This window comes from Tenrec ecaudatus, chromosome 3 (genome assembly GCF_050624435.1).
Source record: "Tenrec ecaudatus isolate mTenEca1 chromosome 3, mTenEca1.hap1, whole genome shotgun sequence".
NCBI classification, from domain to species: domain Eukaryota; kingdom Metazoa; phylum Chordata; class Mammalia; order Afrosoricida; family Tenrecidae; genus Tenrec; species Tenrec ecaudatus.
Window position 1 is genome coordinate 110,958,057 of NC_134532.1, and position 22,330 is coordinate 110,980,386.

General features: G+C 50.9%; 1 protein-coding gene across 1 annotated transcript; it reads left to right on the forward strand.

The window, feature by feature from the left end:
• The first annotated feature begins 1,236 nt into the window (after positions 1–1,236).
• On the forward strand, positions 1,237–21,190 carry CASP6 (caspase 6). Its single transcript, XM_075543935.1, has 8 exons — positions 1,237–1,403; positions 11,000–11,101; positions 13,314–13,356; positions 13,966–14,112; positions 14,523–14,599; positions 14,932–15,107; positions 18,921–19,080; positions 20,541–21,190. Exons 2-8 carry the CDS (start codon positions 11,017–11,019, stop codon positions 20,795–20,797), a joined length of 945 nt encoding a protein of 314 aa, XP_075400050.1. The 5' UTR covers positions 1,237–1,403; positions 11,000–11,016; the 3' UTR covers positions 20,798–21,190.
• The last annotated feature ends 1,140 nt before the right edge of the window (positions 21,191–22,330 follow it).

The window sequence follows — 22,330 nt, forward strand, 5'->3', positions numbered from 1 at the left end:
CTTTTAAATGAAAAGATCCAGAGGAGTTTCAAACAATGAGACCACTTTTGTGTCCATTCTGTTGTTGATGGGGAGTGACAGGGCCAGTGAAATGAGCTGGGGAGGAGGCGAAAAGGAAGAGGGAGGTAGGGTTGAAGGATAGCGGGAAGTAAGGAAGAGTGAGGGAGGGAGATGAAGAGCAAGGTGTCAGGAGGGCTGAGGTAAGGAGGAGTGGAGACAGGCGGATGGGAAGAGGCATGGAGGAAAAAGCAAAGGAGCGGGAGGGAAGCGGAGGCGTGTCCACTTTTACAGCATTCATTGCAGGCATGCACCAAAACTCAAGCTCACTGCCATCAACCAGAGTCCGACTCAGCAACCTGACAGGGCAGCGTAGAGCTGCTCCTGAGCGTCTCTAGACTCAGTCTTCAGGGTAGCAGCCTCCTCTTCTGCCCTTGGAGCCGCTGGTGGGCTTGAACCCCGACCTCACAGCAGCAGCTCAATGCTTATCCAAACGCAATGCCATCAGATCAGTTTGGCTCATAGCGACCATATTTGACAAGACTGGAACGCTACAAAAATAGCCTCTGCTTTCTCCCGTGGAGCAGCTGTTGATTTCAAACTGCTCACCTTATGGTTAGCAGCCCTCTGTAACCCACTATGCCACCAGGGCTCCTACCAACCACCCAAGGACGAGCTAAATTAAGCCTAAACTGCCCACCCCATTGCACCAAGCCGCCGCAGTTTTTGCCACTTCATATAGGTGACACGTGCTGCCTCAAAAAAAGCTCATCTCGATCCCTGGACTGCTATCACCCCCCCCATCCCCCCCCCACACCCCAGTGGTTAGAATCCAGTTCGAGGCGCTTGGCACGGGGAGACCTGGGGAGCTACTCTGGGGAAAGGAGTCCTCGAGAAGCCTGCGGAACGCACAGTCCGACCTTGACACGAGCAGATCGGTTCCAAGGTCACTGGCCAGTCTTTATGAAAGCCGGACTTGAAAATCAAGGCGTTGCTTTGCGCCAAATCAAAACATTTAAAGCAAACGATTTCAAATCTTACACCCTGGCACCAGGGGCAGCGCTACAGTGAAAACTAACAACACACGCACACGGCGCGCGAGGGGGGCTGCGGGGATAGCGCGGGCACCGGCTGACCGCAGGTGATCCGAAGGTGCGGGCGCTCCCGCCAGCGGCAACCCGCACGTCCCGGGGCCGCCCTCGGTGCCGCGGGCGCGGAGGAGGGGCGGTTCGAGACCCGGCCCCGCTCGCCCGGGCGCTGCGGCCGCCGCTGGAGAGGAGAGGAGAGCGGCCGGCGACCCGGGGGCGGGGACCGCGGAGGAAGGGGCGGGGGCTGCGGGCCCCGCGTTCCAGGAAGCGGAGCCCAGGGGCAGTCGGCGCTCGGAGCTCTGGGGGACTCGGCCGCAGGTAGGACGGGCGCCAGGCGCGGCGCGCGCGCACGGGAGGGTCCCCGGCCCGCGGGACCCCGGGAGCCCGACGCTGCGGTTCCCGGCGGGAAGCGCCCCAGCACCGCAGCGGTGGAGGGGGGGGCGGGGACGGGGAGTAGCCTGGCTTTGAGATCCAGAAAAACAAGTCCCGTCGCGCCCGCTGCTGGCGGCGACCTCGGGGAGCGGAGCCCGGGGCAGTCGCTGGGGAGTGGCCTCGCCGCCGCCTTTGTCCTCCAGCCCGGATCGCCCTCCGGGCGTCGGGGATTCGTGAACTTTGCGCTGGGTTCCTCCCGCCCTCAGGCTCCCCGCCCATCACAGCGATGGGCTGCTGTTTAGAGATCGTGTCTGGTTTAGTTTTGTATTTGCAACTTTCAGTAAAAAAATAAGTGGTTGTGTGAGCACACTGTAGTCATGGAGATATAAATAATAGCCTCTTGGCGCGCCTGGGCCGAGGCTCCTGGGGATATCCCGGCACCTAAACTCGAAGCAAAAGGCAGGCCTTGGTGAGCGATGCCGCCCCTCCTGTGCCCAGAATCCAGGAAATCAGTATATATTGGTCAGTTGGAGTTGAAAGTACAGTAACTTTTCAAAATCATCTGTTGCACCCCTTCTGTTAGTTTGTCGTACTGTGGTGGCTTGCTTGTTGCTGTGATCCATGTCACCGTTCTTTCAAATGACAGCCGGTAGTCCGTGGTGGACCCGCTTCAGCAGCGCTTCCAGACTAAGGGACAGGCTGAGGGATTCAAAAACTAACAAACAAACCACAAACACACTGCTGTTGAGTTGTTGCTGACTCACAGTGCCCCTGCAGAGCAGGGTAGAACTGCTCCTGTGGATTCCCAAGATTGTAACTGTTCAAGGCAGTAGAGAGCCCTGTCTTTCTCCAGACAGCGGTGGCTTCAAACCACTGACCCTGCAGTTAGCAGCCCAATGTGTAACCATTGAAAATGTATGAATAGCAACGATACTGTCTAATGTAGTGCCAGGATAAGCAATGATTGTTCATTGTAGAGCATGCCTCCTGTCAGTGTTTTATGAGTAGAGTTTAGCAAACTCAATTGAGAGTGCCTTGATTTTACTGCTGTTGGTCCCTGTTGAGTCATTTAGGGTGACCCCTAGTGAGCAGGGTCAAACTGCTCCATTGGGTTTTCAAAGGTGTGATCTTTGGGAAGCAGGTCCCCAGGTCTGATGGCCGGGACAACTCTGAGTGAGTTTAAACCACCAGCCGTTCTGCTAGTGACCACTGGTGTCCCTCGGGGTCTCCTGCCTTCAGTTAGAGTTTTATTCTTTGCTGCACAAAACCAGCTTTGCAAGTTGTGGAAGTCGCCATGGTCATAAGAGAGTAACCTTGCCCTGGAGGTCACAGTGCAGGGACCAGTGGCCAGTTCCAACTTTGGAACAGCTGGGAAGGGATGGGCAGCCAGGGCAGTTCTCCCTCACTATTCCTTTCATCCAATTCCATTCACGTACTCCTGCTTTTCTGCCCCCTTCCCCTTTCCCATGTGTGTGCCGGCCTGATAAGGCTGATGGCCTCGGTGGCAGCGAGTGACCGACATCCCAGAGGATTTGTTAAACAAAAATGTCAACATGTGAAGCTACTGTTGTCCAACATCACCCCGTTAGGTCTAGCCACCCCTGGAGGGCAGTGTTTCCAGCTTTCCAACCGTTCCTTGAAGAATGTTGCACTTATTCACACCATATCAAAATGGGAGATGAGGCATCCTCAGGGGGCCCAGTCATGTCCCTTCGAAATGTCCTTTGAGTTTGAGGAATAGGACAGCCCTTGCAGAAGGAGCAGGTGCATTGTGATTGGGGGCTGGGAGTGGGAGGTGGGAGAATCCTTGTGGTACAACTTTCCTGGCCTTCTTTTCCCAAATACAATGTTTCTGAAACATCTTCAGTCTAAGACCCTGTGATCATCCTGTGTCCTTTGAGAAAATCTACCAAGATGACTCCTTTGGCGTCTTCACCCAAAACAGCCACCGTAACCTTCTGAGTCGACCTCTCTGCGTTGACTTTAACTGACCCAGCAGATCCCCTGGGTAGCCATTGTGCTGCCTGGAACTTTATTTGAAGGCACCCTAACTAACCAGCCTAAGACAAGTGTAGTACCGTATATACTCAAGTATAAGCTGACGCGAATATCTGCCGAGGCACCTGATTTTACCACAGAAACACATAAAAAATGTGCTGAAAAACTCAGCTTATATTTGAGTCTGTATGGTATAAATTAAGACTGTGTCTGCAGCCCTCCACTGCTTGCAGACATGTTTTGTTTAGACTCTATTGTGCATGCATGAACTGGATCTTTGGGAGCAATACTTAAAGATTAATTTAGGCATATTCACCGTCCTCTAGTAAATTCTGACTCATAACCCCCCCGCCACCCCTTGGGTTTCCAAGGCTTGTACATCTTTCCTGGGTCAGAAAGCCCCATCTTTCTCAAAGTCGCTGGTGGGTTGGAACCACTGATCTTGGTTTGGTTAACAACCCAACTCATAACCCACCATGCCAGCGGCACTCCTTAACCCCAGGATAACCACACTCACTGCCATTGAGCCAAAGTGACTCACAGCGACCCCTCTGTGGGTTTCCAAGGCTAGCCGTCGACTGGAACTCCTGACCAAGTGGATCGCAGCCAGTCCAACTCGAAACCACTGCACACCACCAGGCCTGCCAGCCCTAGTATTGGGCTACTACTCTATAAGGAACAGGGGGCCCCAGCGACACAAAGGGCTAGTAAGCCTTGCACGAGAACCGAATGAATGGTGGTTCCAACACACCAAGAAGCTCCCAGAGTAGGAGAAAAATCCGGCCACAGAGTGAAACTGTGTGTAACTTCATCCTCTACCGAGCATGAGGTCTTCTCGGCCATCCGTCCCTCCTGACAACTTATCCAGAGTAAGCCATCCTTGCATTCTGGTTGTACTTCTTCCGAGATCGACTTCTTTATCCTTCTGGCCGTGCGTGGCTCACACATAGTCTCTGCCAACCCCGTGATTTCCATCCACGTCCCTTTCGTTGGCCAGCTCCTGCAGGCAGGTGAGGCAACGGGCGAGACCGTGGCTTGCTCAGGCACTCTGTAGTCTTCAAAGTAACATCTCTGCTTTGTAAAAAGAACTCTGAAGGGGTCATTGGCAGCTAATTTGCCCAATGCAGTTCACCAGTGGAGTCCTGGCATCGATGGTTGATCCAAGTCTAATGAAATCTCTGACAACTTCAGGATTTGCTTCATTCTTATGATGCTGTTACTGGTCCTGTTGTGACAACTTTAAAAAATAATTTTTTTCTTTCTTTACGTCCTGTAAAGATTACAGCTCCTAAAGCCCCTGTGGAGCAGTGCTACCCTGTTCCCGTGGGGCAACTATGCGGCAGCATCAGTGTGGTGTCACCCACCGACCAGGAACAGAGACTGTGGGTCCATGGTCATAGATACTGTCGTGAAGGAAGACAATGACAGGAGATGCCAAAGTACTCAAAACCTCTGCTATCGCGTCAATTCTAAGCGGTAGCTAGGAGACATGGAAACTGCACTTAGAAAAAAGTCACTGGATTCTCGTTCTTTGGTGGGAATGGAGGTAGCATGGTGACTGTGAGTGGGGCCATTTAGACTCTACAAACTGACCGGACTTTCAGTTTCAACTCCACTGCTCTGACCTTGGACCAGCTTGGCCCACTTTTGCCCATACTGCCTCTGGGACCATGGAGCTGAGTGCATGAGAGAAAGTAAACTGCCAAACTATCAGAACAAGATAAAGACATTCATACCACGGGGGACAGTCTTTGGAGATTGCCAAGGTGGGGGGAGGGAACGTAAAGCAGTGGTCTGGACTGTTGACTGGTGTTAACTGGGGCTACTAACAAGGTCAGCAGTTCAAAACTACCACTAAAGGAGAAGGGTGAGGCTTTCTGTTCCTTAGAGCTACAGCCGGGAAATACACAGGAGCGCTTTTTGGGGTGCTGTGAGTCGGAATTGACTCAGTGGCCGCGAGTTTGGTTTTGGTTTGGAGTTCACATGGGGCGGAGAAGAGACATCAAGGAGTTAACTAGTGTGGGTGCAGGGAAGTATTGGATGATAAGTTTAAGCTATTGAACACATAGTTGATGATCTGAAGTGTAAACCGCCACCTAATTTACAATTTTAAAACATGTAAATAAACAAGGTGCCAATGAACCAGTGGCAGATATCTGGTAGGATTATCTCTTGTGTGCTGTTTGAATCAATTCCAACTCAAAGCTACTCTCCCTACCTAGCCCCCACCCCCAACCCAATCTATCAGCTTTTCTTGGCATCATGGGCAATCCTATAGGTACAGTGGTTAAGGACTCAGCTGCTAAGCCAGGAGTTCTCAACCTCGCTAATGGCCTGGACCCTTCAGTACAGGTCCTCATGTTGTGGTAACGCCTCAACCATACAACTGTTTTCGTTGCTACTTCATAACTGTCACTTTGCTACTGTTATGAATTGGGTGGTCCCTGTGAAAAGGTCGTTGGACCCCAAAGGGGTTGCGGCCCACAGGTTGAGAACCACTGTGCTAACCAAAAAAAAGGGCAGGGCTTTGGACCATGAATGGCTCTGAGGGAGACAGGGCAACCAGCTTCCCTAACGATTTACAGTCTTGGCGACCCTGCGGGGCAGTTCTTCTCTGTTGTGTAGTCACCATGTGGTCCCACAGCAGTGGGTGTGGGGTGGGTGTCTTTATGGCGGCAGATCACCAGGTCTGACTCCTGATGAGATGCTGGGTGGATGGAACCCACCAAGCTCACTCACTGCCAACTAGTCGATGCCAACTCACAGCGACCCTATAGGACAAAGTAGAACTGCCCCTGAAACTGGGTTTCTGCGGCTGTACGTCTTCACAGCCTCCTCTTTCTCCTGTGTAGTGGCTGGGGGATTCAATCTGCTGACCTTGTGGTGAGCTGCCCGCCTGCATCCCACTGCGCCCCCAGGACTCCTCAGCAGAGCTGAGCGGCTGGTCCACCACGGCTTCTTCAGTGATCTGGAGAGCAGATGAAATTGAGCCCAGGAGAAAGTGCAGTGATTGGATTTTTAAGTCAAAGCGCTTTACACAACAAAAAGTTGAGGGCCACTCAGAAAACCTCACTGGCAGTAAGTCAATGCCGACTCCCAGTAAGTTCCCCCGTCTGTGGTTCCAGAGCCGTCGGTCTTTTCAGGAGCAGACGGCCTCTTCTTTCTCCCCAGAGAGGCTGCTGGGCTTCCCCGAGCCGACAGTGCCACGGGGCTCATTAGTTTGGGAGAACGGAGAATCTTTACATCAGGTTCTAGGAGAGGTCAGATGAGGGCAGGAGTGGGCTTTAGCAACGAACACCATTGCTGATAAACAGATTTCAGGTGGACAGGGATTATTAAATCTGTTATACAGAGTGTCTTACACAGGGCCTTCTTTATGACGTGTATTTTCTGATGGTGCCCGGCTATCAAGATATAGCATTTGGGGTCTTAAAGGCTTGAAGATAAACAAGCGGCCATCTAGCTGAGAACCACATGGAGGAAGCACACCAGCCTGTGTGACCACGAGGGGTCGATAGGACCAGGTATCAGGCATCAAAGAACAAAAAAGTCATATCCTTTTGAATGAGGGAAAGTGCGGAGTGGAGACCCAAAGCCCATCTGTAGGCAATTGGACAAACGCCTTACGGAAGGGTTAGAGAGGAGACAAGTCAATCATGGTGCAGTATAGCACCAAGATGAAACATACAACTTTCCTCTAGTTCTTTAATGCTTCCTCTCCCTCCCCTCCTCCCCCCGCCCCCCGGCCACTGTCACGATCCCAGTTCTACCTTACAAATCCACTAGACCAGAGGATGCACACTGGTACAGTTAAGAGCTGGAAATGTTAGATCTCTCCCTCTTGTGGGAGAGATATACCTCAGTCCTTGGCTTCCTGGGAGAAAGAATTCACGCCAAAGCCTGGTTTGCGATCCAAGGTGAGTTTTATGGAACAAGCAGTTTCAGGTTTTATAATAAATGGAACACAAGCCAGACAGAGTCTGAGGCACGGTTGGCAGACTTGGCCCAGCCGCATTGAGTTGTGCAGCCCTGCTGAGTTGAACTGTGTGTGGGAGCCGCTGGGAGTGCGCACCAGAGCAAAACCTCTGACTTTTCAGGGGCCCTGTTGGGAGGTGTGGTCGGCAGTACTGGTCGACCCCATTGCTGAATCAAATTCACCTTGCTTAGATGGGCCAATCCAGGGGTAATGCCCACCTAGGTATACCACTCCTTCCTGGCCAGGAGCTGGAATCTAACAGAAACACAGGGAGTCCAGGACAGATCAACCCCTCAGGACCAGTAATGAGAGTAGTGATACCAAAATGTTAAGGGAAAGGTGGGGGAGAAAGGGGGAACCGATCACAATGATCTACATATAACCGGCCCACACACGCCCTGGAGAATGGATAACAGAAAAATGGATGAAGGGAGAAGGGGTCAGTGTAAGACATGAAAAAATAAAAATTATGTATAAATTATCAAGGGTTCCTGAGGAGGAGTGGGGAATGAAGAGCTGATACCAAGGGCTCAAGCAGAAAGCAAATGTTTTGAGAATGATGATGGCAACAAATGTACAAATGTGCTTGACACATGGATGGATGTATGGATTGTGATAAGAGTTGGCTGAGCTCCTAATAAAATGATTAGGAAAAAAAAAAGAAAATGTATTTTCCCAACAAAACCGTTTCTGGTGTCAGCTAGTTTTGTGTTTCCTGCCGTGTGAGGAAGTTGGATCATGCCCACCTCTCCCAGAAGGGTGGCCCGGCCAGCCGTTCCCATGGACTGGTTTCTCCAGAATCTGGGGGTAAAGTTTATCAACTCCAGGAAGTTGTTTTAAAGTCTGTCGCCAGGCTGTTGTGTTCTGATTCAATATTTGCTAAAATGGTCTGGGGACCCAGCTACTAAACTGGTGGTATAGGAAACAGGATACACATTGACAGTACAATCTTAAAACATGGTGATGAAAATCAAAGCTTCTCCTGTATTTTACGTAGGAGGGACTTAGGGGCCAGAGAGATTCGAGTGTGTGAAGGTGGGAGCTGGGCAGGACCAGAACCAAGTTGCTGGTATTGAAATTGCTACGACAAGAAGCCCTCACAGAGATGGTCGTATTGTGTCAATCTGAAACAATGTCATTTTTAACAAAGCCTTTGAGCAGCGACCTTAGCCAGCCACTGGTGTCTGCCCAGGACTTGGCTAAGCCAAGGGCAGTATTAATTAAGACAGTCCGGACTTCTTCTGCTGTGCCTTCCTCGCACGAAGGAGACCACGCTGTTCAGCACTAGGCTGAGAGTGCTGAAAAAGTGTGCCAAGTTCAAGGCTGAGAATGGTCAAAGCTTGGCACTTTGAACCCTGTAACCGCTCCCTGAGAGAAAGGCCTGGGGGTCTGCTCTGGTAAAAGTTACAACCCCGGAAACCCTGCCGAGCAGTTCCACTCTGCCCCACCGGCCCGCGGTGAGTCCGAGTCCAGTCCTTGGCACACAATAGGAATAAGTGTGAAGTGCTTTTGAAAGTCCGAGGGTAAGTAAGTCAAAAAGCATGGCGATGGGGTTTCTAGATCATACCCTTGTGGTGGTGGGGGTGGTGGTGTTGGGTGCCATCCAATCAGTTCCGATCCATAGCGACCGGACGCACAGCAGAGCAGGACCCTGCCCTGTCCTGCGCCATCCTCACTTGTTCCTGTGCTCGAGAGCCCAGTGTCGCAGCCACTGTGTCCGTCTATCTCCTTGAGGGCCTGCCTCTCTTTCGCTTCCCCTCTGCTTTACCAGACATGATGTCCTTCTCCAGGCCCTGGTCTCCCCTGACAACATGCCCAAAGTGTGTAAGATGAAGTCTCGCCATCCTTGCCTCTAAGGAGCACGCTGGTGTACTTCTTCCAAGACAGGCGAGTTTGTTCTTGTAGCAGTCCGTGGTACATTTCAGGATTCTTCGCCAACATCATAGTTCAGATGTATCGATTCTTCTTTGATCTTCCTTCTTCAATGTCCACACATGTCTAGGCTCATTCTAACAAAACATGCGCACACGTGCCCCTGTGATGCGTGGCTGGCTGCAGGCAAGTTCCGTCAGTCACACCCTTCCTGGTGTTGTTCTCATTAGCGTGAGACCTTCCTAAAGGCCCCATCAACTGTGTCCTCCACAGGGAGCTGCTGATCCAGTGACGCTGGCAGAGAGGGCGGCTCAGGGGGTTCTGGTGATGCCTGTTTAGAACTCCCAGGGGTCATCTCGGCACATGTTCTCCAGGGACAAAGAGCATCATGGGAGTTCATAGGCATTTTCCTCATCACAGCAATGCACCTGCTGCCCTGCAGAGGTAGCAAAGGCTGTGGCTGTGAGGATTTAGGTGGGAAACCTTACCTTGCCCCCCTACAGCCCTGACCTTGCCCCTCCGGGCTTCCTTTGATCCCCACACTCCAAGAGCACGTCAAAGCATCTCGATCTGCGTCCCCCGAGGATTCCAAAACTGCAGTTCAGACAGGGTGTAAATCAGCGCGCAGAGAATTCTTCATGAAAGGATTCGAAACAAATGGCCATCAAGTTGATGACAACTCAGTGATCCTACAAGACAAAGTAGAACTGTCCCTTTGGGCTTACCCGAGTACAAAGTCTCATCTTTGTCCTGTAGAGCAGCTGGTGGGTTCAAACTGCTGACCTTGCGGTTATCAGCCCAATGTGAAACTCACTGTGCCACCAGTGTTTGGAGAGACAGAAATATTATCTTCAGAAATCTATAGACCTAGATGGAGCTACTATGTCAAGAAACAGTAGCTCTACATTTTGATTAGAGCAAACAAAAATGCCTCTTAATTATGAATTAGGTGAGGCTTTGAATTTCAGATCATTTTTATTCTCAACAATTTAACCATCTGATCATACCTCCCAATAGCTTGCCCTGCCTCCCGTGTTTGTTCTCTCTTCTTGGGAAGATTTTGTTCCCCTGGACGCTCCTTAACACCCACGTGCCCTCGGCCTGTCGCTTCCTCTTCCTCATTTTACCCTTACCACTAGGAACCATCAAAGTCTTATTTCCTTGGGTATGAAAACCTTTATCTTCAGTTTTGGAAAATATTTGAACAGTAGTCTTATCCAGTATTTGCCCATTTTGGGCTGACTGACGTCACTCAGCTTAACGCCCTCCACACTGATCCACGTGATGAAGCCATCGTTACTGCATAGCCATGCCTAGTATCCCGCTGTGTGTGCGCACCCAAGTCCGTCTGTCTGTATCTAGTCCTTCACCGAGGGGCATTTAGCTTGTCCCCATCTCCTTGCTGCTCTGAGCGGTGCGGCGATGAACACAGTGTGCGTATATCTGGTCGCGCTCCGGCTCTTTCTTTGGCGTCTTACCAACACAGCGAGGGGTGGCTGGGTCCTAGGTTAGTCTTGGTCATAAAAGCCTTTACGATCCTGCAGCACTTGCCTGTTTCCTTTGGGGGTGGAAAGCGAGAGCTTCCAGGATGGAGTAAAGCAGACGTCTCCAGGACTTTCACCCCCGGGGCCCTGGGGCAGTTTGCCCAGTGGCCACTTGGCACCGCCCCCACCGGGTACACTTTGACCCACTGCAGGCCCAGCAGTTGACTCCATGCAGACGCCTGAGGGTGAGCTTGATGCGCCGGCTGCCAGCTTCTCTGCCAACGAAGGGCCTCGCTGCCTCCCAGACCCTGCAGGTAAGGAGGTCGTGGCCTGCAGGCATCGATTCAGGGGGTTGGGTGCACAGTTAATCCCTTGGTTCACTTGGTTTTAGGGAGCCCCCGTGGGGCACCAGTAAAATGCCCAGCTATGAATGGAAAGGTCGGTGCTTGAAACCCACAGTGGCCATGCAGGAGAAGAGGCTTAGAGAGGGGCTCCATTAATGATTATAGCCTAGGAGACCGTGAGGGGGCCAGTTCTACTCTGCCTTCTGGGGTCACAGTGAGTCAGATAGACCCCACTTGAAAGCACCTAACCTTCTGAAAGGGAGTTGGTTCCTGGGCAGCTTTTTGAAAATAGAAGGCCTGAAAATCCACAGAGCGTCTCCTTCAAGCAGTGCCCGGAGCAGGAAGCACAGGACCCAGGGTCACCGTGGCCATGGCTCTGCTCATCAGCAATCTCCCCGGCAGAGTGGCAAGCCTTGGGGAGGGGAGGGGAGGGGAGGCATGTTGGAGGGGCTGCATTGACTGTCAATCTTTGGTGTTAGTGAATCACCTTTTTGAAAATAGAGATTGCCCACCCTCTCCCCCAAGATTTCCACCCCATCTATGTTGCGATCCAGGAATTCCTGCTTGCCAGCAAGTCTGAAGCACAACATGGAGAAAAAGTGACATCGGCCTGTTGGGCAGGAGAAGGTTGGGAATTTCTGGTGGAGGGATGCCCGAGGGATCGGCCGACAGTGGTGGGGTACAGGAGACTGGAGCCGATTTCACTTCCCCGCCCTCTAACCCACGCTGTTGTATCATCAGAGAAACGGGGGTCGAACAGTCAGGTATCTGGGAAAGTCAAGGGCCTGACCCTTTGGGTTAGGAGATAGATGGGAGCCTGCTCTCGGAGGCCTCCACTGAGGAGTGTCTCTTGCTAGACGGAGGCTTTTTCTGTTTTCCCATTGCTGCGTCTTTCTCCCTCCACGCTATGAAGTAAGCGTGTGAGCTCCAGACACATTCGTGAGTCCGTGGGCCTTGACTGGAGTGTCCCCGCAGAGCAGCCGCCACCGACGGCAAACTGACACGGAAAGCACAGCCATCGAGTCAATTCTGACTCAGCCACCCCATAGGACAGACAGGACTGCCCCTGTGGGTTTCTGAGACGGTCACTCCTTTGCTGTGGAGTGGCTGGTGGCTTTGAACTGCTGACCTTGCAGCTAGATGAGGCTCTTAAATTGAAACGAGTTAAAGTGAACAATGGAGTCCCTCGGGGGCACCTGGCTGCAGTTCAAGCACTCAGTGGCCATCTAGGGATCGTGAGTGCTCGATGCACATGCAGACGCAGAACAGCACCGCCCTGGAGTCATGCTGGTTGCTGTAGGGCCAGTTCTGACCTATAACCCCCACCCCCACCCCATGTGTGCCGCGAAGGGCCCTCCCCAGGGTTGGTTCTTGAGGCTGTGACAGATTGGCAGCAGGTTGCCAAGCCTGCCTCTGGGTGGGTTCGAGCCAGCTACTTTCACCATTTGCGACACCCCCGGACTCTGGCACCAAACCGACACCAAAAGCACTGCCATCTGGTGGATGCCGACTCACTAGTGACCGTCTAGGACAGGGGAGGACTGCCACTGTGGGTTTCTCGACTGTACCTCTCTGTGGGGGCAGAAAACACTCAGACGGGCGGTCAGCGAGCGGTTGGCCAGGGAGTAGGCGCAGGGTTAGAAATGCACGTCTGTCATCCAGAAGATAGACATCTCTCTTATCTGCCCCCGCCCCCGCCCCTCCAGGCCCGCCTTTTCCCGGCTCTCACCACAAGAGCCGGCATGTACCACAGACCGTCATTACAGTGTTTCAGTAAAGTTTTTGCCACCAAAACAAAAAGTCCCAAACCATTTTACCTATCAGGGTATTTCCCATTTCCTTCCAGCCCCAGCAGGCTAGCACTTCCCTCCCTCAGTGTGCCGTGAAGGAGTCTGCGCCGTCACTTCCCGTTTCTCTTTGTAAGAACGCTTGTCCTCTGGGACCCCAGACCTGGGAGTTGGAAGGAAAGGACCCCGTCCGGCACGTGTAGTTCTCGGGTTGTTGATGAACAGTCTCCCATCACCCCCCGCACCCCCCATCTTTGTTGACCACGGCTTTGTAGACCAGCGAAAACCAGGTCTTAGCCTTCAGACCTTGAAGGGGCGATGGGCGCTCCTACATTGTTTTCACCCCCGCAAATCAGAACAATAATGAACAAAACTCAACCTTTCTCCTTTTACAGGCGGAGAACAGAACATGACAGAAACAGATGCCTTTTACAGAAGGTAAAAAACAAAGACACGATCTTCCTAAGAAAGCTCTCTCCTTGGTGGGGAATCGCCAGGGGTCATGATCCACCTGTGGAACTCAAAGCAACACTGGGCAGTAGTGCCGCAAAGGTCAGGATGTAGTTTGGGGGAGGTTGGTGGATGCGTGAGCAGGCGACACCCCGCAGACTGCGAGCGAGCGGCGAGGCCTCCGTGAGCCGCGCTGGGGTGCTGAGAGCAGCCGCTGTTTACCAATAGCTACAGTCTCCCCCCTCTCGTAGCAGCCCCAGAGGAGAGGTGAAACTGCCCCTCTGGGCTCTCAAGACTGTAATCTGTGTGGGATAGAAAGCTTCCTCATCTTTCTGCTGTGCAGGGAATGGTGGTTTCGAACTACCTACCGTGTGGTTAGCAGCCCATGCCCAACGGGACACCACCAGGGCTCTGTGCGTCAGAACTACCTGGATGGCAGTGAGTGAGACAGACTTGCCCCGTGCCCACCAGTGAAGCGGCCTGGCCGTGGCACCGGAAGCAGCTTTCTCTGTACGCTACCCACTGGCCCTGCACCCCGGCGGAGGTCAATGTCTACCCTGACATGAGGTGCTAACTGGTTCCACTTTTCGTTAACAGTGAAATGTTTGATCCGGCAGAGAAGTACAGAATGGACCACAGGAAGAGGGGAATTGCTTTAATCTTCAATCATGAGCGATTCTTCTGGAAGTTAACGCTGCCGGAGAGGCGTGGCACCACTGCAGATCGAGAAAATCTGCGACGCAGGTGGTATTGTGTGTACTCCAGATGCGATTCTGAGTGATAGGATTACCTACCAGAGGTTGCCAACAGGGGCGAGGTGTGAGTGAGCAAGCTCGTGCGAGCTAGCAGCTTCTCCTAAGAGCTGGCCCGAGCTCTGTCCTGGCTTACTTTACTCTCAGCACTATGAAGCAGCACTTTCGCCAACACATGTGTATCGCAGATGACAATGTCTAAGTAACACTGGCCTACCATTTTAATCAAATCCTTTCCTACCATGGATTAAGGCAGACCGCCATTTATATATTTCGTTTCTTTTTCTCTTTTGCACAAGCCAGTGTCATAGAGATGTGTTTTGATTTTTCAAAAGTGAAGGTCATGGTATGTGACCTCAAGAAAGAGACCGGAAGTTAACACTCACTTTAATATGTCACCAGGCTTTCAGATCTAGGATTTGAAGTGAAATGCTTTGACAATCTTAAGGCAGAAGAACTTTTCCTCCAAATTCACACAGGTGTGTTGGCTTATGTTCATCTTCCTCCAGTAAGAATGAGTATGTTAAGTGTCCTGTTTATAACTCACTGCCATCAAGTTACATGATGGCGACCCTATAGGACAGGGTAGAACTGCCTGTGGGTTTCTGAAACTGTAATTTTTAGTGTGGAAAGCCCCATCTTTGATACAATGACAATGAGACTAAGTGGTTTTTCTTTACAGATATTTAGCTTTACAAAATTCTCCCCTCTGGATCGATAGTTGCCCATCTTTATGATGATTTGGGTTAGTTGAGTTTTTCTGTGTAGTGGCTAATAAGTTCTCCACATGAACTTTTCGGGGCGGTGGTAGCGTCGACCTCCAGCCACGCAGACGCCGACTGCTTCCTGTGTGTCTTCCTGAGTCACGGCGAAGGCAATCACATTTACGCCTACGACACCAAAATGGAGATCCAGGAGCTGGTCGATTTGTTCAAAGGCGACAAGTGTCAGAGTCTGGTTGGAAAACCCAAGATATTTATCATCCAGGTAAGAGCGGTTATCCTGATTTTGTATCAGGTCAGTAGAAAGTCCGTATTTGAGACCGCGGGGCACTGAAGCCAATTGTGAAGGTACATTTCTCCAACAATGGAGAGAGCCTTTCTGAGTCCTGCCCCTTCCGTCGCAGTGGGAGCAGTAGCAGCGATTCTTCCGCCACACTCTCAGGACCTTGACTTCGTCAGCCAGCATGTGGCGGGGCACGTGGAGCGACTCCAGTGACCAGCGGCTAATCCTGGGCCAGCTGCTGGCAGGTAGAGCCGCCAGGGCTCACTGCCGGCCAAGGGCCTCAGGAGCCGATTAGGCTGCAGAGGAGTTGGTGCCTGGGGAGCCCGAGACCACAAGAGCCAGAGGAAAAGGACAAACTCACCAGTTCTCCCCGGCTGGGCCTCATCCTTTCCCCCTGCTCTTAAACCAAGGTGCTTCCTCCTTTTCAAGTTGGTTTAGGAATCTTTTTCTTTGGCCTGGAAAGAGTACGGCTGTGGTCTTGCGGTAAGTCTTGAACAGACTCCCTGATGTTGCGACATTGCAGTTCTGCTTTTCCAGGAAGGTGGTTCCTGGGCGACAGGGAAACCATGTGGGGTCGCACTTCCCAGGATTGAAGGGAACATCTAACACCGATTCCCTCTGGATGGGCCCATTGCCCCCGGGGCGTCTGCACTCAGGGAGTTACAGGTTTCAAAGACTAAGACAGGCTGCCTGGACTAGAGGAAAACATCTAGGAGGCTTCTGGGAATGGAGTGCAGTCTGGAAAGTGGTGGGAAACCAGTAAGGGATGTGTAGCGGTTAGGCACTGAGGAGGATGGCTTGGACAACCCAAACCGAACGCACGGCCTCCAAGTGGATGCTGACTCACACTGACCCTACAGGACGGGGTAGAACTGCCCCTGTGCGATTTCGAGACCCTTACTCTTTCCGTGAGTGAAAGCCCCAACTTCTCCCACAGTGGCCAGTGGCTTCAAGCTGTTGACCTTGGAGTTAGCAGTCCAACGTGTGTGTCCAGGGCTCCTCTTGTCTCTGAGAAGTCAGGGGACATCAGACGATAGCAGTGACAGGAAACGGGGACTGGCCAACACTGAACTAACATCACATAATTGGACATAACAAACGAGCTGCCATGGGAAGAGCCACAAGGGAGGGAAAAGTTGTGCAAAAGGGCTAAGAGGAGCCCCTACCCCATGGGGTGGTCGTCAGAATCAATGATCCGGTAAGAAGGATGATCGGATTAGAATAGGCATACATTAATTAAGCCCTCAAAAAAGGCCAGCTCGTATTACAATTGATTTGGCAGGTGGCTTCCCCAAGTTATAGGGGAACTGGAAAATGAGGTCCAAAAATATGCTGATAATATTGAATAAAATTTAAAAACCCCTTGTAAAAATGGGCTATTAGGGATCTTTATTTAATAGGAGTCATTCGGAACTTTGTTTCTTTTCCCCCAAAGCTTATGATTCTTTTAAGTCCTTTAGAATTAACTGATGCATGTATCATACTGGAGTGGAAGCTTGCTGGGTCCCTTACAGGTAAAAGTGAACGTGAGCCTGTGTCAGAGTGGACCAAACGTGGGTGCCTTTCCGGCCTTCCGTGAATAGAAGACCTCTCAGGTCAGGCAGGATGACTTGACCCTTCACCATTTACGGCAGCAGGCAAGCAAATGAAACTCAAATGGACTGCACTAGCTGATTAGATACAAGTTCTTAGGTAAATGGTGTAGTTGTCAGAAGAGAGGGCAGCTCTGTGTGCTGTGGGTGTGGTTAAACCCTAATAAGATTGAAAGCCACCCAGTATTTTCCATCTACAGTGCCCGTGGAGCAGACATAAGTTGGCAGTCACTGAAAAGTCAAACTCGCTGCCATTGAATCAAGTCTGACGCAGAGCAACCCCGTTGCACAGGGTACAGCTGTCCCTATGGGTTTCCAAGACTGTAACTCTTTATGGAAGTAGAAAGCCTTGTTTTGGTCCTGCAAAGTGGCTGGTGGTTTCAAACTGCCGACCCTGTGGTTAGCTGTCCAATATGTAACCCACCACACCACCAAAGTGAGAATTCTGTCCGAGCCACTCCTGCACTCTGCTGCGTGACTTGCTGCCCAGTCAGTTCCAACTCACAGGGACTGTGTGTCCAGCAGAAGGAAACGTTGCCCAGCCCCGAGCTAGCTGCCCACTTGTTCCTAGGCTTGATCCCAGTGTTGCAGCCACGGTGTGGCTCGTCTCCTGGAGAGCCTTCCTCTTTCTCGCTGCCCCTCTATTTTATCAAGCACAACGTCCTTCCCTAGGGAATGGTCTCCCTAGACAACATGCCCAAAATAGATAAGAGGAAGTCTTGCCATCCTCGCCTCTAAGGAGCACTCGGGCCTGACTTCTTCCAATACAGATCGGTTTGTTCTCCTCCAGCACCAAAGTTCAAGTGCATCGGTTCTTCTTCAGTCTTCCTTATTCAATGTCCAATTTTCATATGCATATGAGGTTATTAAAATACCATGGCTTAGTCTCCAAAGTAACATCCTTGCTTTTTCATACTCTAGAGAGCTCTTGTGCAACAAATAAACCTACTGTGATGCGTCTTGATCTCTTGACTGCTGCTTCCATGAGCATTGACTGGATCCATCCAAGGGAGACAAAACCCTCGCCAACATCAGTCTTTTCTCTACCGCATGTAGTCCCTTCTAAACTCATGTTTATCACCCAGAGGGGCTTGTGTCTTGCCATGTTATTGGAAGCTATGCCACCAGTACCAGAATGACTTTAGAAATTGTAGTATTTTTTAACTTTGAAGAAAAATATCCGCCTAAGTAGGGAAGCCGTTTTCTCAGCCTTTTTATTAGCAGCTAAGTTTGCCTCCAATGCTTGACAACCCCCCACACAATGAGACACAATGCTGCTCAGTCCTGCGCCTTCCCCATGATTGGTTGCAGATTGCATGGTTGTGATTCAGAAGGTTCCCATTGGCCTATTTTTACAAGTTGACAGCCAGGTCGTCCTCGACTGTCTTAGCTGGAACCTGAGCACCATCGCGCACCCGAGCCTTCAGACAAGATAGGCAGTGGCTACACAAGAGGTACACTGGCTGCGACTCTGGTCCCTCTCCTGCGTGGAGGGTGAGACTTCTACCACTAAACCACCACCGGGCTTGTTCGTTCCCTCTGGTGCCATAGCGGTTATGTGTTGCACTGATAACTGCAAGGCCCACAGTTCGAAACCACCAGCGCTCGCTCCATGGGACACACTCATGGCTTTCTACTCCTGTAAAGAGTTAACCGTTTCAGAAACTCACAGGGACGGTTCTGCCCTGGCCTATAGGGTCGCTATGAGTTAAGAAATGACTCGGCAGTGAGTTCTGGTTTTTTCACCTTAAATGTCCATCGCCTTGTTTGTCTTAGTGACTAGCATGTTGCTACGATGGTGGAAGCTAAGCCACCAGTGTTTCCAATACCAGCATCCTGGTGCATAGGGCCATCCTGTTCTGGATAGGTCTCAGTGGCACATTTCAACTAAGACTAGGAAGACAGACCTGGCAATCTTCTAAAAACTAACCAGCATTGCCCGACACAGTACGGGCGGCAGAGCCCTCTGGGCTGGGGAGCACTCCGCAGGGGGCTTGGCCACAGCAACTGTTGTGAAGCTGTGAGGGCCACAGTGCACTCTGCCGCACGCGAGGTCCCCGCCAGCCGGAGAGGACAGCACAGAACTCACAGCAACCGCCAACCTCGGCTGTGTGGTGCCTGGAGGACCCTCTCAGGGTCTCTATTGCTCGTTCACTGTAAGCGTTAAGCATGGTCCAGGAGGTGGTTTTGTCCCGTCTCATAGGCGTGTCGAGGAACCCAGCATGATGTGCCAGTCAGCCCGCTGGATGAAGTGGATCATCAAAAAGTCACGGCAGACACCAACGTGACCGAGGTGGATGCGGCGTCCGTGTATACTCTGCCTGCTGGCGCCGACTTCCTCATGTGCTACTCGGTGGCCGAAGGTGCGTTGGCGTTTAATCCGGGTTACCCTGCTGCCTTGGTGCACCTTTGGTCTGAGTCCACCTTTGGTCAGTCCTGAAGCTCACAGTTTAGGGCAGATTTCTCTGATCACAGGACAGAGTGGGAAATGACAGGGGGAGATGCCCGAGAGCTGTATGGATGTCCTTGGGTGTCCTCAGAAGTAGCACAGTGGTTATGTGTTGAGCTGCTAACCGAGCCCAAGAGTAAGCAGTTTGTAGCGACAGTGGCTCTCTGGATGGAGACGGCATTCTCCTCCTGTAGCAAGTTCGTCTCAGAAGCCCACGCCCTGAGACACACCTGACTCTGTGCCTGTGTATTTGGTTCGTTCTTATTCCAGGACGGATCTGTCCCCCGAAACAGTAAGGAGCAGTTTTACTCTTGTACCCATAGTGTCGCTATGAGCCACCCACCCCTTGTCGGTCAGTCTGCTGCACTGTGGTGGCTTGCCTGTTACTGGAATGCTGGAAGCAAGGGGGCTGGTGTTTTAAATACCAGCCGGATCACCGTGAGGGAAGAGTTTCCCGGGGAGCTTCCAGGCTGGGCACAGACCCGGAAGAAGGAACAGGCTGTTCGTTTCTGAGGGATTAGCCACTGACAACCGATAACGAGCAGGGGAACCTATCAGGCATTAGCAGCCTGCTCTCAAGTACTGATGGTGATCGTGTCAGCTGCTGATAATCATCAAAAGTGTGGGGGAAAAACAGTATGAGAAGCTTACCGTATATACTCGTGTATAAGGCGGGTTTTCCAGCACATTTTTAATGCAGTTTTTGTGGTAAAATTAGGTGCCTCGGCTGATATTCGGGTCGGCTTATACTCGAGTGTATACGGCATGTTTTACTTCTAATAAGCTGTTTCCTCTCAAAACTACCTGCTGGCTGCCATCTCGGGGGCTTGAAGTAATGGAGGAGATTATGTAGAATTAACCTCATTTATGTAAAATGCCCACCTACAACTATTTGCCAGAAAAACACTTACAAACTTCTCCACGGGCACACATTAACCTTCTCTGGGCATTTTCGAGAACTTGCCCTTCTGTAACTGAATTAGACAGGGGCTTCCAGTCCCACCAGTGGAGAGCCACGTGCAGTGGTTCTCCACCTTCCTGATGCTGCGACCCTTTCGCATAATTCCTCAGGTGGTGGTGACCCTCCAACCATACAATGATTTTCGTTGCTACGTCATCACTGTCATTTTGCTACTGTTATGAACCTGGCGACCCCTGGGAAAGGGTCATTTGACCCCCCCCCCAAAGGGGTCACGACCCACAGGTTGAGAACCGCTGCACGAGGGGCCCTGAGAAAGGCCAGGCTTTCTCCTGTAAAGAGTGACCGTCTCGAAGCCCTCAGGCGCAGTGCCGCCCTGCCCTGCATGGTCGCCATGAGTCGGGGTCGGCTCGATGGCAGTGAGCTTTGGGTCCGTTTTCTTCCCTTCCCTTCAGGCTATTACTCTCACCGGGAAACTGTGAACGGCTCGTGGTACATTCAAGACTTGTGTGAGATGCTGGGGAAGTACGGCTCCTCCCTGGAGTTCACAGAGCTCCTCACGCTGGTCAACAGGAAAGTGTCTCAGCGCCAAGTGGACTTTTGCAAAGACCCCAATGCAATTGGGAAGAAACAGGTTCCCTGCTTTGCCTCTATGCTTACTAAAAAGCTGCAGTTCCTCCCCAAATCTGGTGAGGGGGCTATGTCCTCGTAGCGACGACTGATGTTCGTCCCTTCTGCTTGCATAAAAGGGCTATTTCCGGATTGAAGCTTGGAGGCCAGCAATTTTCAAGGTGCTGAAGGATTACTGTCTAGCACAGAACCTTTTTTGTCTTTTTTAAGTAATTCGTATTGGGCATACAGAAAGGGTTGGGTATGTGTAGGAAAAATGTCCTCAGGGATTTAGTATATAAATTAAAATCCATAAACATTTGTAGCATTTGATCATTTTAATAACTGCAAGATTACCCACAAAAGCTGGCTGAATTTTACTTGAATTATAGGAAATTTTTATAAATGTTTATTTTTCACGTTCTTAAGGGTTTTAAACTCAAGAATTAGGTCCTTGTTTCCTCTTTATAAGAAATTGTGCATTCCATGTTTCATTAAATTGTTCTAATTCACATTCTTGTTCATGTGCATTATTTGTAGCAGACTTGATTACTTGTCCACATAAATAAGCCGAGAAATATAGTTAATGCTTAGCTAATAAAATCTATACACCTGCAAATTTGCTTCCACCAATACCTTCCATGCTAAGTACTACATACTTCCAAACGTCATCAGTCACATTTCCAGATCATAACATTAAAGGAATAATAGTTCTTAGTATTGTAGCTTAGTTCTTATTATAAAATGTGAGGACCATTGTTTTGTCTACAGCTCATCAGTCACAGACGATGGTTAAATGTTTGAGCTTTGATACTTGAGTTCTTTCATAGCTTAAACATGCGAATTGCTAGTTCAAAAGTCATAGTTCGCATAGTTTCAGTCCCTATTCAAAAATAGTACTATGTAGGCTTTAAGTTGGGACCGCTGTCCTTTTTGTAGTGGGGGGTGGGGGGCAGGGGAAGACGGGTTCGCAGACAGCTGACCAGTTTACCCTTCAGCGAAGCCCCCACTAGGGACAGCATCACATGCTTCACCGCTGTCCCTTCTCTACCTTCAAAAGCAAATGACTGCACACGCACCGTTCCGTTTCCTAAAGGGACATCCGTCTGCCCTGCAGGCAAAGAGTTACAATTCTGGTCCTGTAGGAGGAAGTGAACATAGGAGATGCATATTTGTGCCCTTTCCAAAGAAAGGTGACTCAACAAAGTGCAGGGATTATCAAACAAACAATGATATCACATGCAAGTAAAATTCTGCTAAAGATAATGTAAGACCAGTTGTAGCAACTCGGGAATTCAAGCCCAACTGAAAAGGACACAAAACAAGGCATGCCATTGCTGTTGCCTGACGGGGCTTGTCTAAAAGAGACTTCTACTGCATTTCATAACCAATTACAGATAAAATTGTGAAGAATGGGTATTCCAGAACACTTATCTGTACATGGACCAAGAGGCAGGTGCTCGAACGGATCACGGGGATACTACAAGGTTCAGCATCAGGGAAGGTGTGTGTCAGGGTTGCATGCTTTCACCATTTTTTTTTTGTCTGCTGAACAAACCATCCCAGAAGCTGGGCTCTAGAGAGAAGAACACAAGACCAGGAACTGCGATACATAGAGGGATGACATGATCTTGCT